Source organism: Vombatus ursinus, unplaced genomic scaffold, assembly GCF_900497805.2.
Source record: "Vombatus ursinus unplaced genomic scaffold, bare-nosed wombat genome assembly UNPS02014825.1, whole genome shotgun sequence".
Classification (NCBI taxonomy): domain Eukaryota; kingdom Metazoa; phylum Chordata; class Mammalia; order Diprotodontia; family Vombatidae; genus Vombatus; species Vombatus ursinus.
In genome coordinates this window covers 183,172-209,227 of record NW_020954603.1, presented here as the reverse complement: position 1 = coordinate 209,227, position 26,056 = coordinate 183,172, and the positions used below count along the sequence as shown (strand labels likewise).

Here is a 26,056-nt window from a genome sequence, read left to right as displayed (position 1 = left end):
CATTGCTCCTGATTTTGCCTTCTGAAGCCAAATAGAACAAATTGAATCCCCTTTCCCGCGATAGACCTTCAGATCAACATGCCTCCCCTGAGCCTTCTCTTCTTTAGGCCAAACATGCCCTGTTCCTTTAATCTGTCCTTACGTGTCATCTCCATGTGTGCACAATTTATTGTTGACCTGAAGGGAAAGTTGAGTCAGCACGCAGCTAACAACAGTGGAGCAAAAAAGGAATGGGCAGCTAAACCCCGTGTAATCCTGATTGGCTCTTCAGTGCTTGAATTTTTTTTTGTCTGCTTGCGTTGTTTTTACTTCGGCTGGGAAGCCCTGCGTTTTGGTTATAATGATCCTGGGAGTTTTCATTTTGGGTCTACTTTCAGGAAGTGATTGGTGGATTCTTTCAACTTATTAATTCTTAGGTTATACATGTGCAATCATGTTAAACATATTTCCACATTAGTCGTGTTGTGTAAGAAGAAACAGAAAAGGGAAAAACCACAAAAAGAACCCCAAAACAACAAAAAAAAGTGAAAATAGTATGCTTCGATCTGCATTCAGACTCCACAGTTCTTTCTCTGGATGTGGATAGCGTTTTCCATCATTTCAATTAATTTTTAAAGTTGAATTTTATTTTATTTTCAATTTTGAATTCTCTCTCTCCTACATCCTTTCCTGAAAGAAAAAAGCAAGAAAAACAAAACCCATTATAAATATTTATAGTCAAGCAGAACAAATTCCTGATTCTTGGCACAATAAATAGAGTGCTGAGTCAGGAAGATCTGAGTTCAAATTTGTCCTTACACTCTGGTTATGTGATCATGGGCAAGTCACTTAGATCTCTGTTTGATTCAGTTTCCTTAACTGTAAAATGGGGGTAGAAACAGCACCTACCTTCTGTGGTTGTTGTGAGGATCAAATGAAGTAATAAGATTTCTTAAAACATAATGTTTAAGCCTTTTTTTTTTTTTCTTTGGTCATAGCTTTCAGGTAGTCCAATGATTCTTAAATTTTTTTTCCCTTTCATCTGGTTTCCAGGTTGTTTTTTCTATGAGCTATCCTACATTTTCTTCTAGTTTTCTTTTCATTATTTTGACTTTGTTTAAATACTTCTTGTCTCATGGAGTCATTGGCTTCTCTTTGGTCCATTCTAATTTTCGGGGAGTTTGTTGCTTGGGCAAGATTTTGTACCTCTTAGGCCAAGTTATTTCCCCTTTCCAATTCTTTCTTCCATAAATCTCATTTTCTTTCATTTATTTCTTCTAGTACTCATTTAATTTATAAAACACATTTTAAAAACTTAAAAAAAACTCTCTTATCTCTTTCAGGAATTTTAGTTAACTGTGTGTCCCGGCTGTGTTTTTCTTTGAGGCTTTGCTTGTAAATGTTTTGGAGTTATTCTCTTTTTCTAAGTTTGTGTCTTGAGTGGTCTTGTCACCATAATAAGTTTTTTTTTTTTTTAAATGATGGGATTTTTTTTTTTTGAATATTCTTCCAGCTTTCTGTTTTTGGACCTGATGTTGGACCCAGTCTCTGTTTTTCCCTCTATTTCTGGAAGAAAGGTCTGGGCTGGTATTATTGTTGCTTTCTTGAGGTATTAAGTATTATGTTATTCCAGGATTTCAGACACAGGCTGGGTACTTGCAAGATTTCAGTGCTCCCCAAAAATCTGACCACTGCCTTCCTGGTCTGAGCTCTGCAATTTCCTGACCTAGGTTTGGGTTTGAACATCATTAGACTGCGCTGCACTCAGACCCTATCAGCCTGCTGGGAAGCTGGCAGAACTGCAGATTCCCTTTGCTCTGGGATTACCTGCCCTGGTTATTCCTTAAAGGTTTCAGACTAGGCTGGAAGCTGGAGCTGAGACTCTTCTCTGTTCCTGGAGTCTGAGCCACACTGCTGCTCTTTGCTTCTGCACTTCTTCTTTGCTCAGTACACATCAGTGGCCTGCGACCATGCCTAATCCCTAGGCACAGGACGTTTTCTCAGTCCATCTTAGATCTTTGACCTTAGATCTTTGAACTGGGTGGGAGGTGACAAAGCTATCCATTGGCACCTAACTATTTGTGCACCCTACACTTGGTGCCCCAGTGGGCACCTCCTCTTATCCTGGGCATGGCTTGTGGCCAGACTTTGTTCCCAGTTTCTGCCTACCTTGCTGTCTGTGTCCCTCTGCTGTCCTGAGCTAGAAAAGCGGCTCACTGTGCCTTTTTTTCTTAGATTTCCCCATTTGGATTTGGTCTGGCACATTTTCTAGATGTGTTTGGAAGAGTTTACTGGGGAGAGTGGAGTTGGCGGGGGTTGGGGGGGTGGAAGGCAGACTCACTATACGTCTTCCTGCCACTTCACTATCTTGGCTTTGTCCCAATCTCTATCAATGTTCTTCTTAAACTGTGTTGCCCAGAACTGAACACAGTGTTCTAGATGAATTATGACAAAGGCGGTCACCGAGGGATTATTACCTCTCTTCCCAGAAGCTATGCTCCTCCTAATGCAGCCCAAGATGGCATTAGATTTTTTGGCTACCACATTACACTCTTGACTCTTTTTGAACTTACAGCCCACCAGAACTCTGAGATCCTTTTCAGAATGCCTGTTCCCTAACCATGCTTCCCATCTTATATTTTTGGAGTTGACTTTTTTGTACCCAAGTGTAAGACGACACTTATGCCTAGTGAATTTCATCTTAATAGGTTCATCCCAGTACCCTAGCTTGTCAGGAGCCTTTGGGCTCTTGACTTTGTCATCCAGTGTGCTAGCTATTCCACCCAGCTTTATGTCATTTTCATATTATACCATGTATGTCTTTATCCAGGTCGCTGATAAAAATGTTAAACAGGACAGGGCCAAGTACAAATCCTTGGAATATTCCACTGGAAACTTCCTGCCACATTGACATTGAGTTGTTAGAATGCTTTGAGTCCAGACATCCAACCAGTTCTGAATCCATCTGACTATATTATCATGTAATCCATCTCTTTTCATCTATCTTCTCCACAAGATACATTTCTCTTTTAAAGTCTAAGTTGGTTGGTGAATTTCCTGTGTATCTACATTGGTTTCCTCAGAAAAATCCCATTATTCCTCCTCATCGAAATTGTTTCTCTTTATGTCTTCGGAATTCCATCTCATCAGCTCCCGTGGATCCAACTATCATCTGTATGGAGATGATGCTGATATCAACATAGCCAGCCCTCATCTTTCTCTTGAGATCCAGTTGTTCATCTCCGGCTGCCTCCTTAATAGTGTTCTGAATATATCAGACTTTAATACGTATTACCAACTCATTATCTCTCTTCCTCAACCCGTCCTTCCTCCTAAGTTCCCCATTTCTGTCAGGTGCAGAAATCCTCTAGTCACCCAGGTTTGTGACCTTGGAATCATTCTTTACTCTTAATTTTCCCTCACTCCTGGCACCCCCTCTCTTTGTTGATTTCATTTCTCCTGCATCTCTTATCTTTCTCTTTCTCTCTGCATATACCACAACTACCCTAGTTCAGGCCCATGGCCCATATCACTTCTCACTTGGATCACTGTGATATTCTTGTAATTGGTTTTCTTGCTGCCAGTTTCTCCTCTGTCCAATATGTCTACCATATAGTTGCTAATATTGATAATTCTAAAACACAGTTTGGACTGTGCCACACTTTTGTTCAAGATGCTTTAGTGACTCCCATTATCTTTGTTTGTACCTCCCTAAAATATCAACTCCCTCTAAACCTCCCTAATTAATTCACTATCCCACTCACCACAGCAGCTCTTCCAAACCTTCTCATCCCTCCTTAAATCTCCTCTGGCTTTCTTTCCTTCCACCTTCTCATGCTTAGAACCTTCCCTCATGTTTTACTGAAAAAAATTGAGGCCATTCACCAAGAACTCTCTGTTCTCTCCCTTTCCTCATCTCACATACTTAGATGCTTTCTACCATCTCTTCCTTCATCTCTGTTTCACATGAAGAGGTGGCCCTTCTTGCCAAGCCTGACTCCTCTGTGCACAAGTGATCTCTGCCTTTTCCAATAGATTTCCCCCTTTATCATCCCCAATCTCTCACTTACCCTCAGTCTTTCCCTGTCCACTGGTGGCTTCCCTTTTGCCTACAAACAAGCTCATATTTTCCCCATTCTTAAAAAACACTTACTTGATTTATCCAGTCCCACTATCTGTCATCCCATATGTCATGCCTTCCGTGGCTAAATTTGGGAAGGCTGTGTAAATTGGTGTTTCTGCTTCTTTTCCCCTTTTTTTTTTTTTGGTGAGGCAGTCGGGGTTTAGTGACTTGCCTAGGCTCACACAGCTAGTAAGTGTCAAGTGTCTGAGGCCGGATTTGGACTCAGGTCCTCCTGACTCCAGGGCCGGTGCTGTATCCACTGCACCACCGAGCTGCCCCCAGACCTCCTTCTAAACTTCCCTGTTACTGTTGAAGGTACTGCCACCCTTCCAGCTTCCAACCTAGGTGTCATCCTCAGCTGCTCACTCGTTCACCCTCATATTCAAATCTGTTTCCACGTTCTACTGATTTTAGCTTCACAACATCTCTCAGATATGTCTCCTTCTCTCCTCTGACACTGCCACCACCTTGGTACAGGCCCTCACCACCTCACACATGGACTATCGCACTAGCTGCTGGGGGGGTTTGGCTGCCTTGAGTCTCTCCCCACTCCTGACCATCCTCCACTCTGCTGTCAAAGTGATGTTCCCAAAGCAAAGGTCTGACCATGTCACTTCTTCCTACTAAATACATTTCTCTGGCTCTCTCTTACCTCTAAGATCAAATGTAAAGTCTTTTGATGTTCAGAGCCTTTTCTAACCTTTCCTACTCCCACTCTTCTTGTGTCTCCCCCTTCCCCATTCTCCACCCCATACTTTTCTATACAGTGACACTGGCCTACTTACTCTTCCTCAAACATGACTCTCTGTCTTCCAACTCTGGACATTTTCATTGGCTATCCTCCTTGCATGGAATTCTTTATCTCCACCTCCTGGCTTCCCTCAATTCTCAACCAACATCCTACCTTCTACAAAGAAGCCTTTCCAGATGCCCCTTAATGCTGGTGCCTTTTCTCGATTGATAATCTCCAAATTTTCATGTATATAGCTTGATAGTACATAGTTGTTTGCATGTTTTTTCCCACATTAGACTGTGAGCTTCTTGAGAACAGAGACTGCCTTCTGCTTTTCTTTGTATTTCCAGCACTTAGTACAGTGCCTGGCACCTAGTAGGAATTTGGTAAATGTTTTTTGACTGACTCTGTTTAATATTTAAAGCCCTTCATCAGGCTCCAGTTTATCTTTTCAGACTGATGACACATCTCTGCTTCTTAGGTACTCTAAACTCTAGCCAAACTGATCTACTTGCTGTTACTTGATATTTGCTGATATTCTGTATCTGATGCTCTATTTCTCACCTTTGTGCCTTTGAGTGATACATAAAATGCTCTCCTTTCTCACTTTTGCCTCTTGGAACTCTTAGCTCCATTCAAGGTTCGCTTTAGGTCCCACTTCCTCTAAGAAGTCTTCCCTGATTCCCCCAATTTTTAGTTAGTAGCTCCTGACCCTCTGTATCACTCTGTATTTTGAACATATCAAAATAAAAATGTTAACTTCCTTGAAGGCAGGAACTGTCTTACTTTTGTATCTCCAGTGTCTGTCATGGTGAAAAATAGTAAGTCTTTATCTGTATTGTTTTTTTGATGATATCCAGGTCTTTCTACCTGGTGGAGCCAGAAGACTTAAAGATTGTTAGTTCCTTGAGGGCAGGAACTGCCTTTTGCCTTTTTTTGTGTCCTTAGCACTTAGCATAGTGCCTGGCACATAGTAGGTGCTTAATAAATGTTTATTGATTGATATCTTTTGTTTTTACATTGCCTAAATGTCCTCTGTTTTCTATTCCCCTCTTTCCTCCTAGGGAGCCATTCCTTATAACAAATTATTTTTCCTTATAACCATTCCTTGTAACATTATTTTTCTACAAAAAGAAAAAGAGGAAGATAAGAAAAAAAATCAGCAAAACTAATCAGTACGTTGAAAAAATCTGGCATTATATGTAATGCACCACACCTGTGGACCCCTCGCCTCTGCAGAGGAGTTGTGTCTTCTCATCTCTTCTTTGGTGCCATGATTGTTCTTCATGATTTCACGACAGGCCAGAAGATTTCTAGGATCTAAGACAGGGGTGGGAACCTGCAGCCCAGATTCCATATGTGCCCTCCTAGGTCCTCGGGTGCGGCCTTTTGACTGAGTCCCAAGTTTTATGGAACAAATCCTTTTATTAAGGGGATTTGTTCTGTGAAGTTTGGATTCAGCGAAAGGGCTGCACTTGAGGACCTAGAGGGCTACATGTGGCCTTGAGGCTGCGGTTCCTCACCCCCTGATCTAAATTTTTATTATTCTTTTCTAGACCTTGGAGCAGGGCATTGGAGGCTATGTCAGCTCAGAAATAGGAAACTTGTTTCAAAGAGCCTGACCCAGTTTTAAGAATCAGATTTTGACATATCTGGAGCTAAGATATACCATTGTGTATATGTGGGGAAAATTTCAGAGGGAATGACAGCTTTTCTGGCTCGAATGAAAAGTGAAGCTTAGCCTTTGACAGTAGGATGGCAAACTCAACAGCACAGCAGTATTACTTCTATTTTTAATTAGACAATCATCCTGAAATGTATCCGATGGATACATTTGCTGCTTTGAGTCCTAGAAACAGTGCTTGCTGAGCAAGCATGTAAACCCATGTGATTGGTCTGGGCAACCCAAAGCTCCTTTGTCAGTGTCCATACAGGAATCCTGAAGGAAGTCTTCAGGGCTGTAGGACACCAGATATAGGCAGATGAATGAACCCTGGTTGGCTTTTGGATGAGTTCACTTCCTTACTCCCGAGCAAGGGAACCACTGTAGAAATGGGAGAAGAAGGTGACAGTGTTAAGATGACATGCTGGTTTTCACTCCTAGCTCAGAGAGTTTAAAGACTATCTGGCTTTTAGAGAGTTTTTGCTCTCTTTCTGTGCTGTTTTCAGGGCATCCTGGTGAGTGTCCTTGGTTGGAGATAATGAAGATTGCAGAATCTTGCCAGTTTGGGTTATCTTCCTTCTGCCCAGTGTATTTTAGTGCTCTGGGCTTGACACAGCTGCCCCTAGTACTGTGTGTGATTGTTTGTTAGAGAAAATTGAAGGGGATGAGGGACAATAGATTTTTGAATGGTAGCGAACAATGTTAAAGAACAGTTGGCATATCTTTTGTGTTGAAGGTTTTAGCACATCTTTCACATCAATGCCTGGGGTTCACATCTGTCAGAGATGAGTGAGGGAAGGCTGTCAGTTTTTAGCCTAAGTGGAAATTTGTTGCTTTTCCAGAATTGATTTCCTGGCTTCAGGGGAGTGAGCAGTATAGACGTTGGAAAGTAGTCGAAGCTTTCTTAGCCAGTGAGTATAATGGGTGACAAATATTCTCATTTTGTTTGGAAAATATTTTTCTGATGGAAAAACGAGAGCTTAGGGCAGTAAACCTGGGGCATAGGGTGAGGGACTGTTTTTCTGGAGCTATTTTAAATTGAGGGCCTGTCAACACTGGAAGGCCTCAGAAGTGAATGGGTTTCCTCTGACAACCGTTTGAGAAACAAAGTTCTGTTATCCTCAAATCAAGAGCCAATATGATTCTGGGCACAGGACATTTAACACCTCTCTCTACCAGTTGGAAAGCAACTTTTTTTTTTCTTATTGGTATCTTTTAATTTTCTTTCAGCGCCCCCATCTGAGCTCCTCATTTAAAAAAAAGTTTTCCCCTCATTGGAAAAATAAATTAACTTTAATATCAATCAGAACCAGCTCAGGGATAGCAAACTAGTCTACATAGGTAGTAGAAGAAAAACCTGTTTTGTGAAGAAAACTTCATTTTTGAACTTCCCAGTTTATTAACCAGTGAAGTTATAAACAAATCACTCAAAAAAAATCTGTTGTAATTTTGTAAACCACATAATTATTTAGCCTTCTGAAACCTCTCAAAAACTCATTTATATTCCTGAGAACAAGACTAATCACTCGTCCTTGTTGGTCTGGTGAAGTGTGGATCTGGTTTTCCTAAAATGGAGTAACCTTCCTGCTCAAGGATATTTAACCAGCTTCCAAACCTTCTTCCTAGTCATCCTCAGCGCCCCCCCCCCATTCTGTCCCTTATCCAAGTGATTGCCAACTGCTCCTCGGTCTACCCAGGGATATCTCTGGCATCTGTCTTCTCTCCATTCACATAGCCATCGCCCTAGATGTCTTTTTTTAAGGACCATGCCTTAAACCCAAATCACTCAGACTCTCATCAGTTGGCCAATAATAGGTCCAGCTTGGTCATTGTTTGAGTTTTGGTGGCTCAGAATGAGTGTAAATAGCAATTGTTTCTGTTTTGGCCAGAAACCCTGAGGGCCTTCCCCTCCCAGATTGATTTTTTTTTCACTAGGTAAAAGAGGCCATTTTTTGCTTCTTTTCTTACCTAGCCATAATCACTGAATGGGTTTTGCCTCAGACAAACTGAGACCTGGGAAAGATCTTAGCTTAAAAAAGCCAAGGTCTCCCACTGCATCTGGGGCCATCAGGAGTCATCCTGATCTATATCATGCCACTGAACCCAGATGGCTCTGGAGGAGAGAGTGAGGCTGGTGACTTTGCACAGGCTTCCCTCACTTAAATCCAGTTCACTTGCAAGTCGTGGCATCCCCTTCCTGATGTCATTGGTCCTACAAACAACAACAGCTTGGACTATGAATCGATGAAAAAAATGTTCATTCAATACTTCCTATGCCTCAGGCATTGAGGATACAAACAACTGTGAGCAAGAAGGTCCTTATGCTCCAGGACTTGACGTTTTAATGAAGCAAGACAACACTGAATCTAGTGCGGTGGCCTCCTCGTTACTTTTCCTGCCTTTCTGCGCCATCCTCCACAAAGCTGCCAAAGTGGCTTCCCAAAGCTCAGGACTGACCATGCTGCTACCCTGCTGTCTAGAATATAACATAAAGTCCTTTGTCTGTCACTTAAAGCCCTTCATAATCTAGCTTCCTCTACCTTTTCAGGCTTACTATATATTATTACCATTCAGTCACTCTGCAGTCTAGCCACACTGGCTTTCTTGGGTGTAGTTTAAATATAACACTTCATTTCCTGTCCCTGTGCATTTGCCCTGACTTTCCCCACAGGCCTGCCATTGATTCCACATCACCTCTGCCTTTTAGAGTGCCTGGCTGCCTTGAAAGCTCCACCCAGCTACTGCCTCTCCATGAAGCCTTTTCCTGATCCTTCTTCTCACCCCCGTGTACCACAGTAACTTTCCCATCTCCTACCCCCACAAGTTATGTCACACTCACTTTTCCGCATTTTGTGTGTGCTTTATTTACATTTGTACATTTTGTTCCCAAGCCCCATCTTGCCTTTCCCCATAGAATGTTACCCGTTTGAGGACAGGGATTCTTTGTGTGTGCATCTATAGTGCTTAGCACCGAGTAGGGACTTAAGTCCTTGTTAGTTATTTGAGATACTTGCTACTCATGTAATCTGTGGTGAGAAGCAGCTTGGCATTGAGGATAGAGAACTGGCTTCAGAGTCAGTAAGACCTGGGTTCAGGACCCACCCGACTTGACCTCTTGGTAGCCTAGATTACTTGGGAAGTTGTACGTCTCAAATGGTAAAGGGAGAAATCACAGGTCCAGACCACACCCCTCACCCTAGTGTTGAGTTTTGGACAACACCTCTCAACTGCTTGTATCCAACTGCTCTGCGGATCTGAACCCTTATAATCTTCCCCATCTGCACTTTTCTAATAGAGGTAATGGCTGGGGAGAAATTTTTAGTTGTCATTGTTTAAAAAATACACACATCTTTGCAGGAGGATGGAACTGTATTAGGATCCAAAGCTAATGTTGATGTAAATAGATTTGAAAAGTCATTCTGAAGCAAGTGTATTCTAAAATTTTACACTTAAATCCTATGTTGAAAATTAAATTTTATTTTTGTAAATTTTTGTAATTTTATCTCTAACCCACTTTTCCTCTCCTCCCCAGTGAGGAAGCAAGAAAAACAAAAATATGTATAATCAAGCAAAACAAATTCCTGCATTGTCCGTGTCTAAAAAAAGTATCTCAGCCTGCACTCTGAGACCATCATCTCTGTATCAGGAGGTAGATAGCATGTTTCATCCTGAGCTGATTGCCAGTTGTCTTGACTTATGTGTTGCCACTGGACTTAAATGACTCTGGAGGAGAGAGTGAGATTGGCGACTTTGTGAGACTCTGCCCCACTTAAATCCAATCCACTCGAAAGTCAGGACATCACCCTCGTGCTGTCGTTGGTTCTCTTCAAGAATGAAGGATGAACAACACCCTGTTTCATCATGAGTCCTGTGAAGTAGTGGTCAGTCATTGTATTGATCAGAGTTCTTAAGACTTTCAAACTTGTTTGTCTTTACAGTATTGTTGTCATTGCATAAATTGTTTACTTGGTTCTACTCACTTCATTCTGCATCAATTCTTACAAAATTTCCCCGGCTTTCTGAAACCATCTCTTTCATCATTTCTTTTTTTAAATTCAATTTTATTTTCAGTTTCAGATTTTCTCTCTCTTTTCATCCCCTCTGCCACTGACTGAGAAGGCAAGAAATACAGAACCCATTATAAATATGAAGTCATATAAAACACATTTCTCCATTACCTATGCTCTGGGGGGAAAAAAAACAAGAAAAAGAAAGAAAGAAAAAAGTGCACTTCAGTCTATACTCAGTGCATCAGTTCTGTATCTGGAGGTTTATGGCTTTTTTCATTATGAGTCTTTTGAAAATATGGTGGCTCATTCTGTTGATCAGAGTTACTAAGTATTTTACAGTGGATTATCCTTACAATATTGCTGCTACTGTGTGTACAGTGTCTCTTAGTTCTGCTCACTTCATTTTGTTCATAAAAGTCCAGGTTTTTGTGAAACCATCCCCTTTATCATTTCTTATGGAACAGTAGTATTCCATCACAATCATATAACATAACTTATTCAGTTATTCCCCAGTTGATAGGCATCCCCTCAGTTTCCTATTCTTTGCCACCTTCATCATTTCTTATAGCACAATATTATTCCTAATCATAATTGTATACCATAACTTGTTCAGCCATCCCTTAATAGATGGATAACTCTTCAATTCCCAATTCTTTGCCACCACAGACAGAACTGGTATAAACATTTTTGTACATGTGGGCACTTTTTCTCTCTCTTTGATCTCTTTGAGGTATAAGCCTTGTAGTGGTATCACTGGGTCAAAGGGTGTGAACAGTTGTTTTAAATTAAATTTTATTTTCATTTCCAAATTCTCTCTCTTGAATCTTCACTCATTCAGAAAGCAAGAAAAACAAAACTTGTTCCAAATTTTACATATATATATATGTATATGTTTATATGTATATTTCTACTTTCTCCATATCCAAAAAATGTACTTCAGTCTGCATTTTGAGTCCCTCTCCTCCCTCTGGAGATGGGTAGTTTGTTTCCTTTTGAGTACTTGGGAATTGTGGTTGGTCATTGTATTGATCAGAGTTCCTAAGTCTTTCAAAGTTATTTTTCTTTACAATATTGTTGTTATTGTATAAATTGTTCTCATTTGGCTTACTTCATTTGGTATCAGTTCATACAGTTCTTGCCAGATTTCTCTGAAACTATCCACTTTATCATTTCTTATAGCACAGTAATATTTTATCACATTCACAACTTGTTCAGCCATTCCCCTATTGAAGGCGCTCTCTCAGTTTTCATTTCCTTTTCTCTTTACCTTTTTCCATCCTATTTCCCTATTGTGTAAAATGTATTTCTGTATCCATCTATGTACGTGTGTACATATATTCTTTCGTCCTTTCACTAGTTCAGGTGAGAGTCAGGTTCAAGTTTTACACTCTGTGTCCTGCCCCCTTCTTCCTCCTTATTACATAGTCTTCTACCTATATACTTTTTTTCTTGGATTTCCCAATCAGAATTTGGTTTGGTGTGTTTTCTAGATCATCATGGAGATTTGGACTGTATTTCTTTCTGCTATTATATTGGTTATGCACGTGGAACAAATTGCCTTCCAGATTGTCTGGACCAGTTCATAGCTCTAGTAATGTTAATTCATTAATTTTATCATAGCACCTCCAGCATTTTCCATTTTCTTTTCTTCTTCTTTTTTTTTTGACCAACTTTGCCCATCTGATGGGTGTGATGTAGAAACTCAGAGTTTTAGAAATTTCTCTTTCTTTGTTGATGATTTAGAGCATTTTCTTCATATAACTTGGATTTCTTCCTCTGAACATTACCTTCCCATATCTTTTGATCATTTATCAATTGAAGAAAGATACATTTGTTTAAGAAGCTGTTAAACCAGTGGGTTTTAATGTGAACTTATTTATTATCCACATGCGGTAAATTCACAGAGTGGTTTGGGATTCTGCTGAGGCACTTAGCTTTGCTGCAATGGCTGCCCAAGTCAGAATCAGTTATTTGAAGTTTCAGTAGAGTGTTTGAGGAGGGATTGTAGCAATTTAGACTTAGAGCAGGAACAGACTGTAGCTGTGTTGTAGTCCAGTCTTTTCATTTTCCAGGTAAGGAGACTGACATCCGGAGATGAAGTGGCTTGTCCTGCTATGTAGGTAGTAAGGTTATCGTAATGTTTACTGGCCAAGGGGATGGAGGACCAATATGAGGGCAGAAGGGCTTCCCTTCCATGATATGAGTGGCATTTTATTTTGGCACTTAAAAATCTATTAAAAAGGGAGTTTGACAAGATTCTTTTCTTGAAGCTAGGGATGCCTCAGTAAAGATGAGAGAAGCCCAGCCCTCCAGTAGGTTACATTCTACTGGAGGGACAGGATAGAACATGAACACAGATTTTTTAAGAATTAATTAATTTTGATTTATCAACAATCACTTCCATAAGCTTTTGAGTTTTAAATTTTTCTCCCCCGCCCTCCCCAAGATGGTGCACAATCTGATATAGGCTACACATATACATTTCTATTAAACACATTTTCACATTAGTGATGTTGTAAGTGAAGATTAGAACCAATAGGAGGAACCACCAGAAAGAGGAAACAAAACTCAGCAGAAGAGAAAAAAAATAACAAATAGTATGCTTCGATCTGCATTCAAACTCCATGGTTCTTTCTCTGGATGTGAATAGCATTTTCCATCACGAGGCCTTTGATGATGTCTTGGATGATGTCTTGGATCCTTGTATTGCCAGGAAGGGTTAAGTTTATCAATATTAGTCATCGTACAACGTGGCTGTTACTGTGTTCAACATTCTCCTGATTCTGCTCACTTCATTCAGCATCAGTCCATACAAGTCTTTCCAGGTTTTTCTGAAGTCTGCCTGCTCATCATTTGTTATAACACAGTAGTATTCCATTACATTCATGTACCACAACTTGTTCAGTCATTCCCTCATTGATGGGCATCCTCTCAATTTCCAATTCTTTGCCACCACAAAAAGAGCTGCTATAAATATTTTTGTACATGTGGGTCCTTTTCCCATTTGTATGATCTCTTTGGGATGCAGCTCTAGAAGTGCTATTGCTGGGTCAAAGGGTATGCACATTTTTACAGCCCTTTTGGCATAGTTCCAAATTGCTCTCCAAAATGCTTAGATCATTTCACAACTCCACCACCCATGCATTAGTGTTCCAGTTTTCCCACATCTTCTCCAACATTTATCATTTTCCTGTTTTGTCATGTTGGTCAATCTGATAGGTGTGATGATGAACACAGATTTTTTAAAAATATGAGATTGCAAGTGATAAGGGAATAAAGGAAAGACCCAGATCAGGTGGTCTAGATATTAGAAAAACAGTAGACAGCATGTGTAGTATAGAGCCTGGAACTTTACATTAGTGTTTATGTGAAAAGATTTGGAAAATCTCATAAAATCATCCTAAACTTTGCCTAACTTTTTTTAAAATCTTTTTTTCTAATTTCTAATTACATGTAAAAACAATTTTTAACATTCTTTTAAAAATTTTTTTGAGTTCAAAATTCTCTCGCACCCTTTCTCCCCTCCCCTCTCCTTGAGAAGGCAAGCACTTTGATATAGATTATATATGTACAATCATGCAAAACATGTTTCCATATTAATCAGATTGTGAAAGAAAATACGGACCCCCCCCCAAAAAAAAACTCACCAGGAAAAATAAAGTAAAAAAAAAAGTATGCTTCAACTCAGAGTCCGTCAGTTCTTTCTCTGGAGGTAGATAGCATTTTTCGTTGTGAGTCCTTAGGAATTGTCTTAGATCATTGTATTTCTGAGAGAAACTAAGTCATTTACAGTTGATCATTGGACAGTGTTGTTACTTTGTACATTTTACTGCTTTTCTCATTTCCCTTTGTGTTAGTTCATATATGTCTTTCCAGGTTTTTCTCAAAGCATCATGCTCGTCATTTCTTATAGCACAATAGTATTCCATCACAGTCATATACCACAGTTTGTTCAACCATTCCCCAAATGATGGGAATTCCCTTTATTTCCAATTCTTTGCCACCAGAAAAAGAGCTGCTATAAATATTTTTGTCCATATGGGTCCTTTTCCTTTTTTTTTGAAATCTCTTTGGGATACAGCTCTAGTAGCGGTATTGATGGATCAAAGGGTATACACAGTTTTAATAGACCTTTGGACATAGTTCCAAATTGCTTTACAGAATAGTTTGATCAGTTCATAACTCCATCAACAATGCATTATTGTCAATTTGGCCAATTTATGTTTTTGTAAATAATCAACCATTTTGCTTAGATTGTCAAATTTATTGGCACATAATTAGGCAAAATAGCTCCTAATAATTGTTTTAATTTCTTCTTCATTGTTGGTGAATTCACCCTTTTCATTTTGATCTTGGTAATTTGGTTTTTTCTTTCTTTTTTAAATCAAATTAACCAGATAAAATTAAAGCTAAAATAGATTAATCAAAAAATAGGGAAGTTATTCTATGTGTCAGTAGTATTATTCAATATTGTTTTAAACCATTTAAAATAACTAGACAGTATAAAATACCTGAGAGTATACCTGCCAAAACAGACATAAGCACTATATGAACATAACCATGAAATGCTTTTTATACAAATAAAGTCAGATCTAAATAATTGAAGTAATATTTATTGTTCATGGGTAGGTAAAGCCAATATAATAAAAAATGACAATTTTACCTAACTAATCTATTTATTTAATGTCATACTAATTAAATTACTAAAGAATTATTTTACTAAGTTAGAAAAAATAATAACATAGTTCAGCAGGAAGAACAAAAGGTCTGGAATTTCAAAGAAACCAGGGAAAATAGATGTAAAGGAAATAGATTCAGCAATATCAGACTTTAAACTATATTATAAGGTTAGAGCATTGTTGAAGTGTAAAATGAATGATTTCTGTTATTTTAAATTAAAAATTTCTGGTATAAATAAAACTAACATAGCCAAGAATAGAAGGAATGCAAAAAATTGGGAATGATTTCATACAGTAGACATAGACATAACTTTCATAGACAGCCTGTCAGATAGGATGTGATTGGGTTGGAATATTGCTGTGGTGTAGGAAAGGATGAGCTAGTTGATTTAGAAAAACGTGGAAAGACTTGGACCTATGAAGGAGGATGCTATCCACCTTCAGAGAAACTGATGATAGGAGGAAGTAAGCATAGGACGGTCTTTTATATATATATATATATATATATATATATATATATATATATGTGTGTGTGTGTGTATCTGTGTATATATGTATGTTTATAGATATCTATGTATCTGTATATTTATCCAAGTTTAATTGTAGCCTACTTTAGGGTGGGGAAGGGGAAAGAGGGGAAAAAATAAAGTAAAAAGAGAACAAAAGAAAACCTTCAAGGAAGTAAAGAAAAGCTGGGTAGCTTTGAAAACAGTGTATATTATTTATTATATAGGTTTTCCTGAGATGGAAATTTATTGTTTTGTATTGAAACCTCTCTTATATTCTGCTGTGTACATGGCAATGTTCTTATTTTCCTTTTCTCATTTTGTATTTAAGTTTAAAATGAATAAAGAAAATTGCAGAAAAAATAAATCAAATTAACCAATGGTTTATCTGTTTTATTGTTTTTTTCCATAATACCATCTCCTGGTTTTATGTACTAATTCAGTGGCTTTCTTAATTTCAATTTAATTAATCTCTCCTTTGATTTTTAGGGTTTCTCATTTGGTGTTTAATTAGGGATTTTTAATTTATTCTTTTTCTAGTTTTTTTTTAATTGCATGCCTAATTAATTCATCTATTCTTTATCTATTTTGTTTATGTAAGTATTTAGAGATAGGAAATTTTCTCTTAAGTACTGCTTTGTCTGCATCTTATAAACTTTGTCTGTGGCACCTTTTAGCAAAATGTAGTTTCCCTAATTATCTCTTTTAATTAGATCTATTTTTGCTTTTGCTTTGTCCGAGATCATGGTTACTACCTCCGCTTTTTTTTTTTAAACTTCAGGTGAAGCATAATAGATTCTGCTCTAACCCTTTACCTTTACTCTGTATGTGTTTCTCTGCTTCAAGTGTGTTTCTTGTAAACACCATATTTTAGGGTTCTGATTTTTGATCCACTCTGCTATCTGCTTCCATTTTATAGGTTAGTTCATTCCATTCACATTCACAGTTATAATTACTAAACGTGTATTTCTTTCCATACTGTTTTTTTCTTGTTTATCCTTCTCTCTCCTCTCTTTTACCCTGTTTTCCCTCGAAAGTGTTTTGCTTCTGACCACCTTCCCCAATCCACCCTCCCTTCTATCTGCCCCTCCTCTTCTTTTACCCCCCTCCCCCCTCTTTCCTTGTAGGTTAAGATAGATTTCTATATCCAACTGAGTGTGTGTATTATTACCTCTTTGAGCCAATTCTGATGAAAGTAAGGATCAAACATTGCCTGCCACCCTTAACCCTGCCTTATTCTCCTCCTCCCATTTCTCTCTCCACTGTAAAAGTTCTTTCACGACTCTTATGTGATTAACTTACCCCATTCTGTTCTGCCACTCCAGAATTCATTTTGAGGTGCTATTTTAAAGTTGTTTGGAGGGTAATTAGGGAGAGCTCAGGCAAGTCCCTTACTTTACTCCTCCATCTTGGCTCCCTCTAACATTTTGACTAAGCATGTGTACTCCTTAGACCTAGGTCCGTGGTGAAAGACTGTCCTGGGTTCTCTCCTCTTTTTTCTCTGTACTCTCTCACTTGGTGACCTCATCAATTTATGTGGATTTAATTATTGTCTATATGCAAATGATTTCCAGATAGCTTCTGAGCTCCAGTTCTGAGTTACCATCTGCTTGCAGGATTTCGAAGTGGACATCCCATAGACACAGCAAACTCACCACATTCCAAACAGAACTCAATTTCTCTTCCTTAAAACCCACCTTTCTTCCAAACTTCCTTAGTTTTGTCAAGGATACCACCACCCATTTGATCATCCAGGCTTAGATGCTTTCATCTCACATGTTTGATCGTCTGCCAGATCTGTCCCTACTTTGACAGCATCTCTCATAGAGGTGCTCTTTCCTTCACTCGTACAGCTGCCACCTTATTTCAATTGCTGCAGCCTCCTGTCAACAGAAAATCACAACTTCATGAAACTTATGTGAAAAGTAGGTTGTTACAAGATAAATGAACATGCACGTGGAGCCCATAGAATTCACAGTCCATATAGAAGTTTGTATATTTATAACAGCAGGACAGAGGAAGCAGGAGAAAACACAATTCTCCACCTGTTGGGGTGTGGTATGAGAGGGGGAAAATTGTGGTAAAGGTGGAAAAAGGACTAAAACCCCTCCCGAGGGGTAGGAGCAAGGCAATGCCAAAAATCGAGTTCTTTTCCCTTGGGAGCTGCTAGACTGTGAAGATAGGATGGTCAGCTTATCTATAAGAGTCCCAACTACACAAGTTAATTTCCCAGTCTAGACCTGTCTTGATTCCCAAGGACACACGGGGAGTCCAGTTTGGGGTGCAAACAACAAATCATGTCAGCTTCCAGTGTTTCTGGAAAATATGGCAGCTCAAAAAGACGAGTTCAGGGGACCACTTGACATTCCTTAACACTCTTCACTGTCTCCCTGCTACCCCCAGAAAGTGATATGATATCTGTTTGTAAATCACTACAGATATGCATTTATCTCCTCCATCAGAGTGTCATCTCCTTCAGAGTAGGGACAGTTTCATGTTGTCTTTGTTTCCCCAGCACCCGGCACAGTTTCTGGCACCTAATAGTTGATTAATAAATGCTTTCTGATTGATTGATAATCGGAAAATGTAAAAAATGTAGCTGAATTTCAGATTCTATTTTAATTGTAATTCCCACCTTTGTAATGTCCTCACACTTAATAGCCAATGTTTTATTACCTTTGCATGTATGTTCTCTCTTTTTCCTTCTCAGTCCCCATTCAGTTCGTAGCTAACTCCTGCCTTTTTCTTTTGTCTCATCTTTCCTATTGACTCCTCCAGTCTTATCTTGCCTCAGAAATATTTTCTGATCTGGTCATCTTCACTGACCCTATTGCCATTTTCTTAAAAGAATCCTAAATTCCGCTGGGAAGTGTAAACCCAATCCTAATTCCAAGATGTAGTTTATTCTCTCCTAAAAAGAGATCTTACCAGTAAAGACCCAAGCTGTCAGCGATTCCCCAGGCATGACCTGCTTGGTCGTATCCATGCTTCCTAGCCTGATGTTCAGAGTACTTTGCAATCTTGTTCTGACCTAGCTTTCCACCCTTATCTTATGTTCTAAAATCCCCCTCAACCAGACTATTTCCCATTCCTCAAATCTACCTGTCCTTGCCTCTGTCCTTTGCTTATACTTCCCCTCTTCTACGAATTTACTTCTTAGCCCAGCTTTGTCAGTGAAACCACATCCCTCAGTAGTCTGTTCAGATGCTTTCTTTTTCACCAAACATCTGATGTCCCAGCTACTCTGGGCTTTATCCTCTTCCTGTTTGACACGTTGATATTTGTAATCCCTCACCTAGCCCAGTGTTGGGTACAGAGTCAGTTTGCCCATAGTGGATGGGATGCTGCACTTGGAGTCAGGAAGGCCCAAGTTTAAATCCTTTCCCAGATACTCAACTAGTTGCTTGGGCAAGTCACTTATTCTCTTTTAGCCTCAGTTTTCTCAACTGTAAAGTGGGGGGTTGGACTCTATGGCTTTTAAGGCCCTTTTTTTCAGCTCTGAATCTCTGATTCTATGGTTCTTTGATTCATTCATTCAGTGAACAAGCATTTATTAAGTACCTACTATATGCCAGTCACAACGGTGCTAAGTCCTGGGAACACAGAGAAAGGCAAAAAATAGTTATTGCTCACAAAGAGCCCAAAGCCTAATGGAATCATGTAAAAAGAAAATACTATCTTTCTTCAGGTTATTTGGCACTTTTAAAAACCTTTCTTCTATATGTTATGAGATATATAATATGCTAGTATTAAGTTTTTTGGTTAAAAAGGTAAATTATGTTGAATTTTAAAATATTAGATTTTAGAGATATTTGTCTATCTCTGTTGAAGACTTACTTTGATGCCTTCTTGTGTCGTGGTTGTGACCCTAGGTCCTTGAAGGCTTTGCCAAAGGAGTATGATTTTGGGTAGGTTCTACCAGCCTTTGGTATAGAGCTGGTCATGAGTTTATGCCTGCTGCTTGGGGACCAGCCTGGCTAAATGTAGAGACTCATACCAGAAATTTGGCCACAAGGTGACGCAAAGGAAATGCAGAGAGCAAGGGCTCAGATTTACACTAGTGAAGGAGTGCCCACGTTTTGGGAGTCCTAGAGTCAGGGAGTATTTTTTGTGAATGTGGCTTTTAAGCCTGACCCAGCATCTGAACAATGCTGAATGGATGGTGTTATGCTTTTGAAGTCTTTGTTTCAGCGTCTTTGAATGGATGTTGGGTTGTCCTGGTCTCCCTGTCTTGAGTCTCTCCCCACTTCAGTCCAGCCTTCTCTGCATAGTCAGTGGGATTTTCCTATAGTGCAGGACTGACCATGTCTCCTTTTATTGAGTCTACTCCGGGGGCTTCCTACTCTTTATTTTGAGGCTCAGATAGGAAGCCCTCTGCTCTGCCCCTCACAGCCTGCTTCTGAGATATTTTGCACTTGACTCCCTTCCACTGACTTTATAATCCAGCTCCCCTGGCTTTCCTGCTAGTTTTTCTGTGTTTTTTTCTTTCTTTCTTTCTTTTTTTTTTTGGAGAGGCAGTTGGGGTAGGGTTAAGTGACCTGCCCAGAGTCACACAGCTAGTGAGTTGTGTTTGAGGCCGAATTTGAACTCAGGTCCTCCTGACTCCAGGGCCAGTACTCTATCCACTGTGCCACCTAGCTGCCCCCTTTCCTGCTGTTTTCTTGCACATGACCCTCCCTCTCCCAATTCTGTGCCTTGGTACTGGCATTCTGTCCCTTAGAATCCCTGGACTCCTTCAAAACTTAGCTTAGGTGCTCCCTTATACAGGAGGCCTTGTCTGGATTCCTTCACTCCTCTCCTCCCCCTTGTCCTTTCTCTTCTGAAATTACCTAGTTATTTCCATGCTGGCTGACCCATTAGAGCGTGGTACCTGCTTGTAGTCTAGTGTTTAGCACAATGTCTGGCACATAGTAAATGCTTAATACATGCTTGTTGCCTTGCTCTTTATGTTTTGGGTCTTCAAATAGTGTTAGTATATTTGAAAGTTAGAAATTATGAAGTTTTGCCTTTATGCCTAGAAGGGAACTGGAATCTGCCAGGCAATCTGTATACTTTGGATAATATTTATTGATAGGACTGATAAAATAGTTTTTTTCTTCTTTCTTTTGTTTTAGTGTCAAACCAGGATAGAAAAGCTCAACCAAAATTTAAGATGTGAAGAGTCCTTTCTTAAAAGAAGAAAAAATTGATTGTTGGGACTATGGATCGGAGCAAACGGAATTCCATCGCAGGATTTCCTCCCCGGTTAGAGCGTCTGGAAGATTTGGAAGGGGGCAGTGGAGGGGATGGAAATGTGGCCCAGATAGGAAGAGTGTGGCCATCTTCATATCGAGCTCTCATAAGTGCCTTTTCTAGACTCACACGTTTAGATGACTTCACCCGGGAAAAGATTGGGTCTGGCTTCTTCTCTGAAGTGTTCAAGGTGAGTGAGCATCTGTAACTTCATCTCAAGCACTCTGCTGAACATCGTCGCAAAAGGTAGACAGATTTCCCTTTGAAGACTTTTCCATTTGTTCCTAGCTATGGTGGGAGCTTTGGTTAATGGGGTTACTGTAGCTGCTGAGAAATAATTTAAATACTCATTCTTAATGATACATGCTATTTATTTTTGGAAAGTGATACGGACTAGAGAAAAGAGGCAAGAGGCAGAATTGAATATTTGACTTATTTTGCTTTTATAAATGCTATTATGAGACATCCAGAATACCAGTGTGGGTAAGTCCTGAGTGTGGTTGGGATAGGAAATGGAGAAATTTAGGATGAGTACAGGATCTCTTTGAGATATAGGTCTCATCAACTGATTCCAAGAGGATTCACAGTTGAATAGCTTTTTGGGCATAGTTACAAACTGCTTTCTAGAATGGCTATTTTTGTTTATGGGTGAATACCAATTGTAATCTAGTTCGGAAAATCTCTTTTGGTGGTAAATGGTGTTCTTGTTTGTTAGGGGCTTTGGGCTCCTCTAGGATGTGACTTCATAGAAGTAGGACAGATTTCCTTATCAGCTTGTCAGTCTAGATGGCTTAATTTAGTACTGTGTTAATTTAGTACAAATCTCTATGGCTTTAAGCAAAGATTAAATTAGGGATGATTTGTACGGGGAGGGGTGTAGTTAATTATCTAAGGATCAATAGTCAGTAAACATTTTTTAAGCACCTAGTATGATCCGGGCACTGTGCTAAGTGCTGGGGATACAAATAAGAAAAAAAAGACAGGAACCGCACTCTAGGAGCTGACAGTCTAATGCAGAAAAGCAGCACACAGCAGGAAGTTGGAAAGGGAGAGGAAGTGCTACATGGTACCCAGATGTTTGTGGAAGCAAAACCAAGCAGAACAGCTGAGAGGGGATGAAAGTTAACTGGACAATTCAGAGCCCTCTCTAAAGGGAGGCCTTGGGAGGATTGCAGGTTTCTATGGCAGGAGTAGGACGTTCTCTTTTAATACCTGTTAAAATAGGTTATAGCTCATTGGGGAGTGGGGGGGGGTGGAACCTGGTAAATACTGCTGATTGGATAGACTTCTGCTGTTTTTTTTCATGATGCAAGCATAGGAACATCAGAAAGCTTAAAAACCATTTAATTAGAACATTGCTTTCTTAATAGCTTTTGCTTCAGGTATTAAATAGCTCTTCTTGTTAACTACCATACATTATTGGCTAATAATGAATTGAAAGTTCATTTGATCTGGAAGAAAACGAAGATGGACAATCTGGAGGCACTGGGAATAGGGACGGGAGTTGCATCTTCTTCTCCTGCTCCAGGGGAGATGTCTAGATTTTTGAAAGCAGTTAGGTATTTTTTGTATTTAAATTCACTGAAAACCTTATCCCTTTTTTGGGGGGGGGCAGTCATTATTCAGTTAATATCAACAAACATTTGGTGAAGGCAGTGATTCAAAAGAGAAATAAAATGGTTAGAAGAAATTATTAGGAATGAAATTAGGTTGGAATTCAGAACTCTTCAAGCAGTATTTGAAAACACAAACAGTAGATAGAGTAGGAAAAATTGAACATGAGATGGAGAATCTCTCCAAAAAGAGTTATGGTTTTAATAGTGAGAAGAGATTGGGAGTTTTGATGGGCTTTGGGAATAGTGCTGGGGAGGCAGCACTTGACTTGTTGTCAGGAGTCTTGGCCTTGAATCATGGCCCCACTGGTGATTTCTCTGTGGGACTACGGGCAAGTCACCTGTTTCCTCTGGGCCTTAGTTTTCTTCACTGTAAGATGAGGGGCTACACTTGACTTCTGAAGTCCCTTCTGGCTCTAAATCTGAGATCCTATTATCGCCTGTAGTTAGCCAGGTATCTTGGTGGACACAGTGCTCAATTTGGAGTCAGAAATTCTACCTCAGCCACTTTCTGACTAGCTGGGTGACCCTGGCAAGGCACCTAACGTTTTAGCCTCAGTTTCCTCATCTGTAAAACAGGGATAATAAGAGCACCATCCTTACTGGGTTGTTGTGAGAATCAAATGAAATAATTTATGTAAAATACTTTTGCAAACCCTAAAGCACTATATAAATGTGAGCTATTACTATTATAATAAACCTTTCTCCTGTACCAGTTAGAACCTCATTTTTAAAGGCAACATTTGATTCTTATAAGTATATTTGCGTAGAATATTGTAGAGACAACAATGTGAGTATAAGCCAACCACAGGCTGTTACCGAGCAGGAAACATCTTCATTATTCGTTGTTTTTATTGCAGCACTTTGTCCATCTACAAAAGGAAGTCCTGTTTTTCTTCCTTTGGTGGAAGATATCTTGCGCTTCCTGCACGTGTAGGGGTTGGGAAGCTATTTCAAAATACCCCAAGTCTTACAATGGATCATTTGTACATAGATTGTTGCAAAAATGGACTGGCATTAAAAAAAAACCCCACAATCTTTCAAACAAATCTAGCTTGAGAAATGCCTGAAAGAGTAAGTTTTTTTACCTGCAAGTACTGTTTGGAGACTGTGCATGAGACACAGAGCCTTCAAGAACTTATCCTGGATTGTCCATGATTCTCTTAATTTGGGTTTCTATGTCTCCTCGGGCCTCCTCTGAGCTCTCATTTGAAAATGTGCTCTTATTAATTAGCCTGGTGTTTGTCAGCCAGTCCTAACAAGAAAAGCACCTACGGGTTGTACCAGAGACCTGATGAAAGAGTTTAAAATTCCTAGATTGCTGGTGAGGCGAGTAATGGCAGATCATTGGTAGCCAGGGATTAGCAGGAAAAGTGTGTTGGAGGACCTCTTTACTTCTCTGTGTTTGGGGATTTTTTGTTTGTTTTGATTTCATTTGGAACCCAGTATTCTGTAGCATTCTGGGAATTGACATGTTTCTTGAATGGTTGGAAGAATTCGTACCTGAGCCGGCCAGAAGCCTTCTTTGTGAAAGGAATGAATGATAGGTTGTGTTAAATAGGCAGTACACTCCCAGGAACCTGAAGAAGCAGGGGTGGCTTGGGGAGAAGAATGTGGCAACCTGGAGGACATTGAGTCAGTCACATGGTAGAAGTCGGAGTCACTGCTTCAGATAAAATGTTTGGCCAATTTATCTGAAAGCATCTTGAGTAATGATTGCACCCATCATGACTTAAATTATATCCTTGCATCAATCTATTCAAACAGCTTCTGAAGAAATGTCCATGTTGCATGTGCTAGGTTTCTAATATCTCCTTTTCTTGCTTGTTGATTATTACCAGAATTAGTCTCTAGATCTTATACTCCGGTGTGAAAGGCATCAATACCTTTTTTATACCTTTTTTTTTTTGCTCTTTGGTGAGGCAGTTGGGGTTAAGTGACTTGCCCAGGGTCACACAGCTAGTAATTGTCAAATGTCTGAAGACAGATTTGAACTCAGGTCCTCCTGACTCCAAGGCTGGAGCTCTCTCCACCGTGCCACCTAGCTGCCCCATTCATTAATAACTTTTCAAATTAAATTTTTCTTGCTTTATTTTTAAAATCACCTAAGTTTCCCAGGAATCCTTTCCACCCCCTCCCATTTGTCCCTTATAACAAAGAATAGAAAAGAAGGGAAAAAAACCAGTTCTGCAAAACTAGCTAATGTATTAGGAGAAAAAAAGTGACATATACATTACATATCCACAGTTCCTTGCTTCTGCAAGATAGGGGGAGGTGCTTCCTTATTGCTTTTCTTTGAGGCTAGCTTGGCCATTATAATTTCTGAGCATTCAGTTTAAATTGTTTTGTTGTGTTTCTGTTTCCTTTGTTATTGTTTTCCTGCTTCTGCTTACTTCACATTGCATCTCTTCATATAAACCTTTCCATGTTTCCCTAAATTCACCATTGTTATCATTTCTTACAGCACTGTAGTCAATCTAAAAGCATTTAAATGCTTATTATTTGATACTGTGCTAAGCACTGGAGGTTCAAAGAAAGGCAAAACTACAGTCCTTTCCCCCAGCATGCTCATGGGGGGAGGTAACATACGGTATCTGACCATATAAGCGATATACAGTGTCATTGGAAGATAACCTTACAGAGAAAGTGGCAGCATAGAAGGAGGTATTTGAGCTGAGTCTTAAAGAAGCCAGGAAGCCATAGGTAATGGTGAGAAGGCTCTGTCCTGGCTCTCTTTTCATCTCCCTCCATATACTGTCTCACTTGGTGATCTCATTTACTTCTTCTCTCCCTCTGAATTAAAAAATCATCCATATATAAATGACTTCCAATTATAGTTACCCAGCCCTAATATCTCTTCTCCTGAGCTCCAGGCCCACATAATCAACTGCCTTTTGGATTTCTAAAGCTGGCTATCCTGTAGACATATCAAACTCAACAGAACTCATTATCTTTCCCCCAAATCTTCCCCTTCTTCCAATTTTCCTATTATTGTCAAGGGACCACCATCCCCTCAGTCATCAAGGCTCACAACACTGCTGTTATCCTCAATTTCTCACTTGCACTCACTCCACAGAGCCAGTCTGTTCTATGTCTTGCTGTTTCTGCCTTCGTAATATCTCTCATACATGTCTCCTTCTCTCTGTTCACATGGCCCCACCCTGGCATGGGACTTCATCACTTCACACCTGGACTGTTGCACTAACCTGCTGGTGGGTCTCCCTGCCTCATGTTTCTCCATTCTACCATCCATCCTCCACTCAGCTGCAAAGTGACCATTTCACCCTTTTACTCAGACTCCACTTGACCTTTCCAGCTATCCTCACACTGTCCTGCCTTCCACATGCTACCATCTGGCTATGTTGGCTTACCTGCTGTTCCTCACACCTTCTATCTTCCATCTCTGTGCTTTTGCGGTGACTTTGCCCAATGTCATGAATGCTTTTTAAGTGATCTGGTATGCATGGAGCTTAAAAGTTTAAAAGTAATCTTTCTTCTAAAGGACAGCTTTCAGGGAG

General features: G+C 39.7%; 1 protein-coding gene across 1 annotated transcript in view; it reads left to right on the top strand.

The window, feature by feature from the left end:
• The window catches only part of TESK2 (testis associated actin remodelling kinase 2), a 149,525-nt gene that overhangs the window by 10,565 nt on the left and 112,904 nt on the right, over positions 1 to 26,056 (top strand). Inside the window, exon 2 of the mRNA XM_027837977.1 lies at positions 20,808 to 21,115. Coding sequence (XP_027693778.1) covers positions 20,894 to 21,115 — 222 coding nt within the window. The 5' untranslated portion in view covers positions 20,808 to 20,893. The remainder of the gene's footprint in view (positions 1 to 20,807; positions 21,116 to 26,056) is intronic.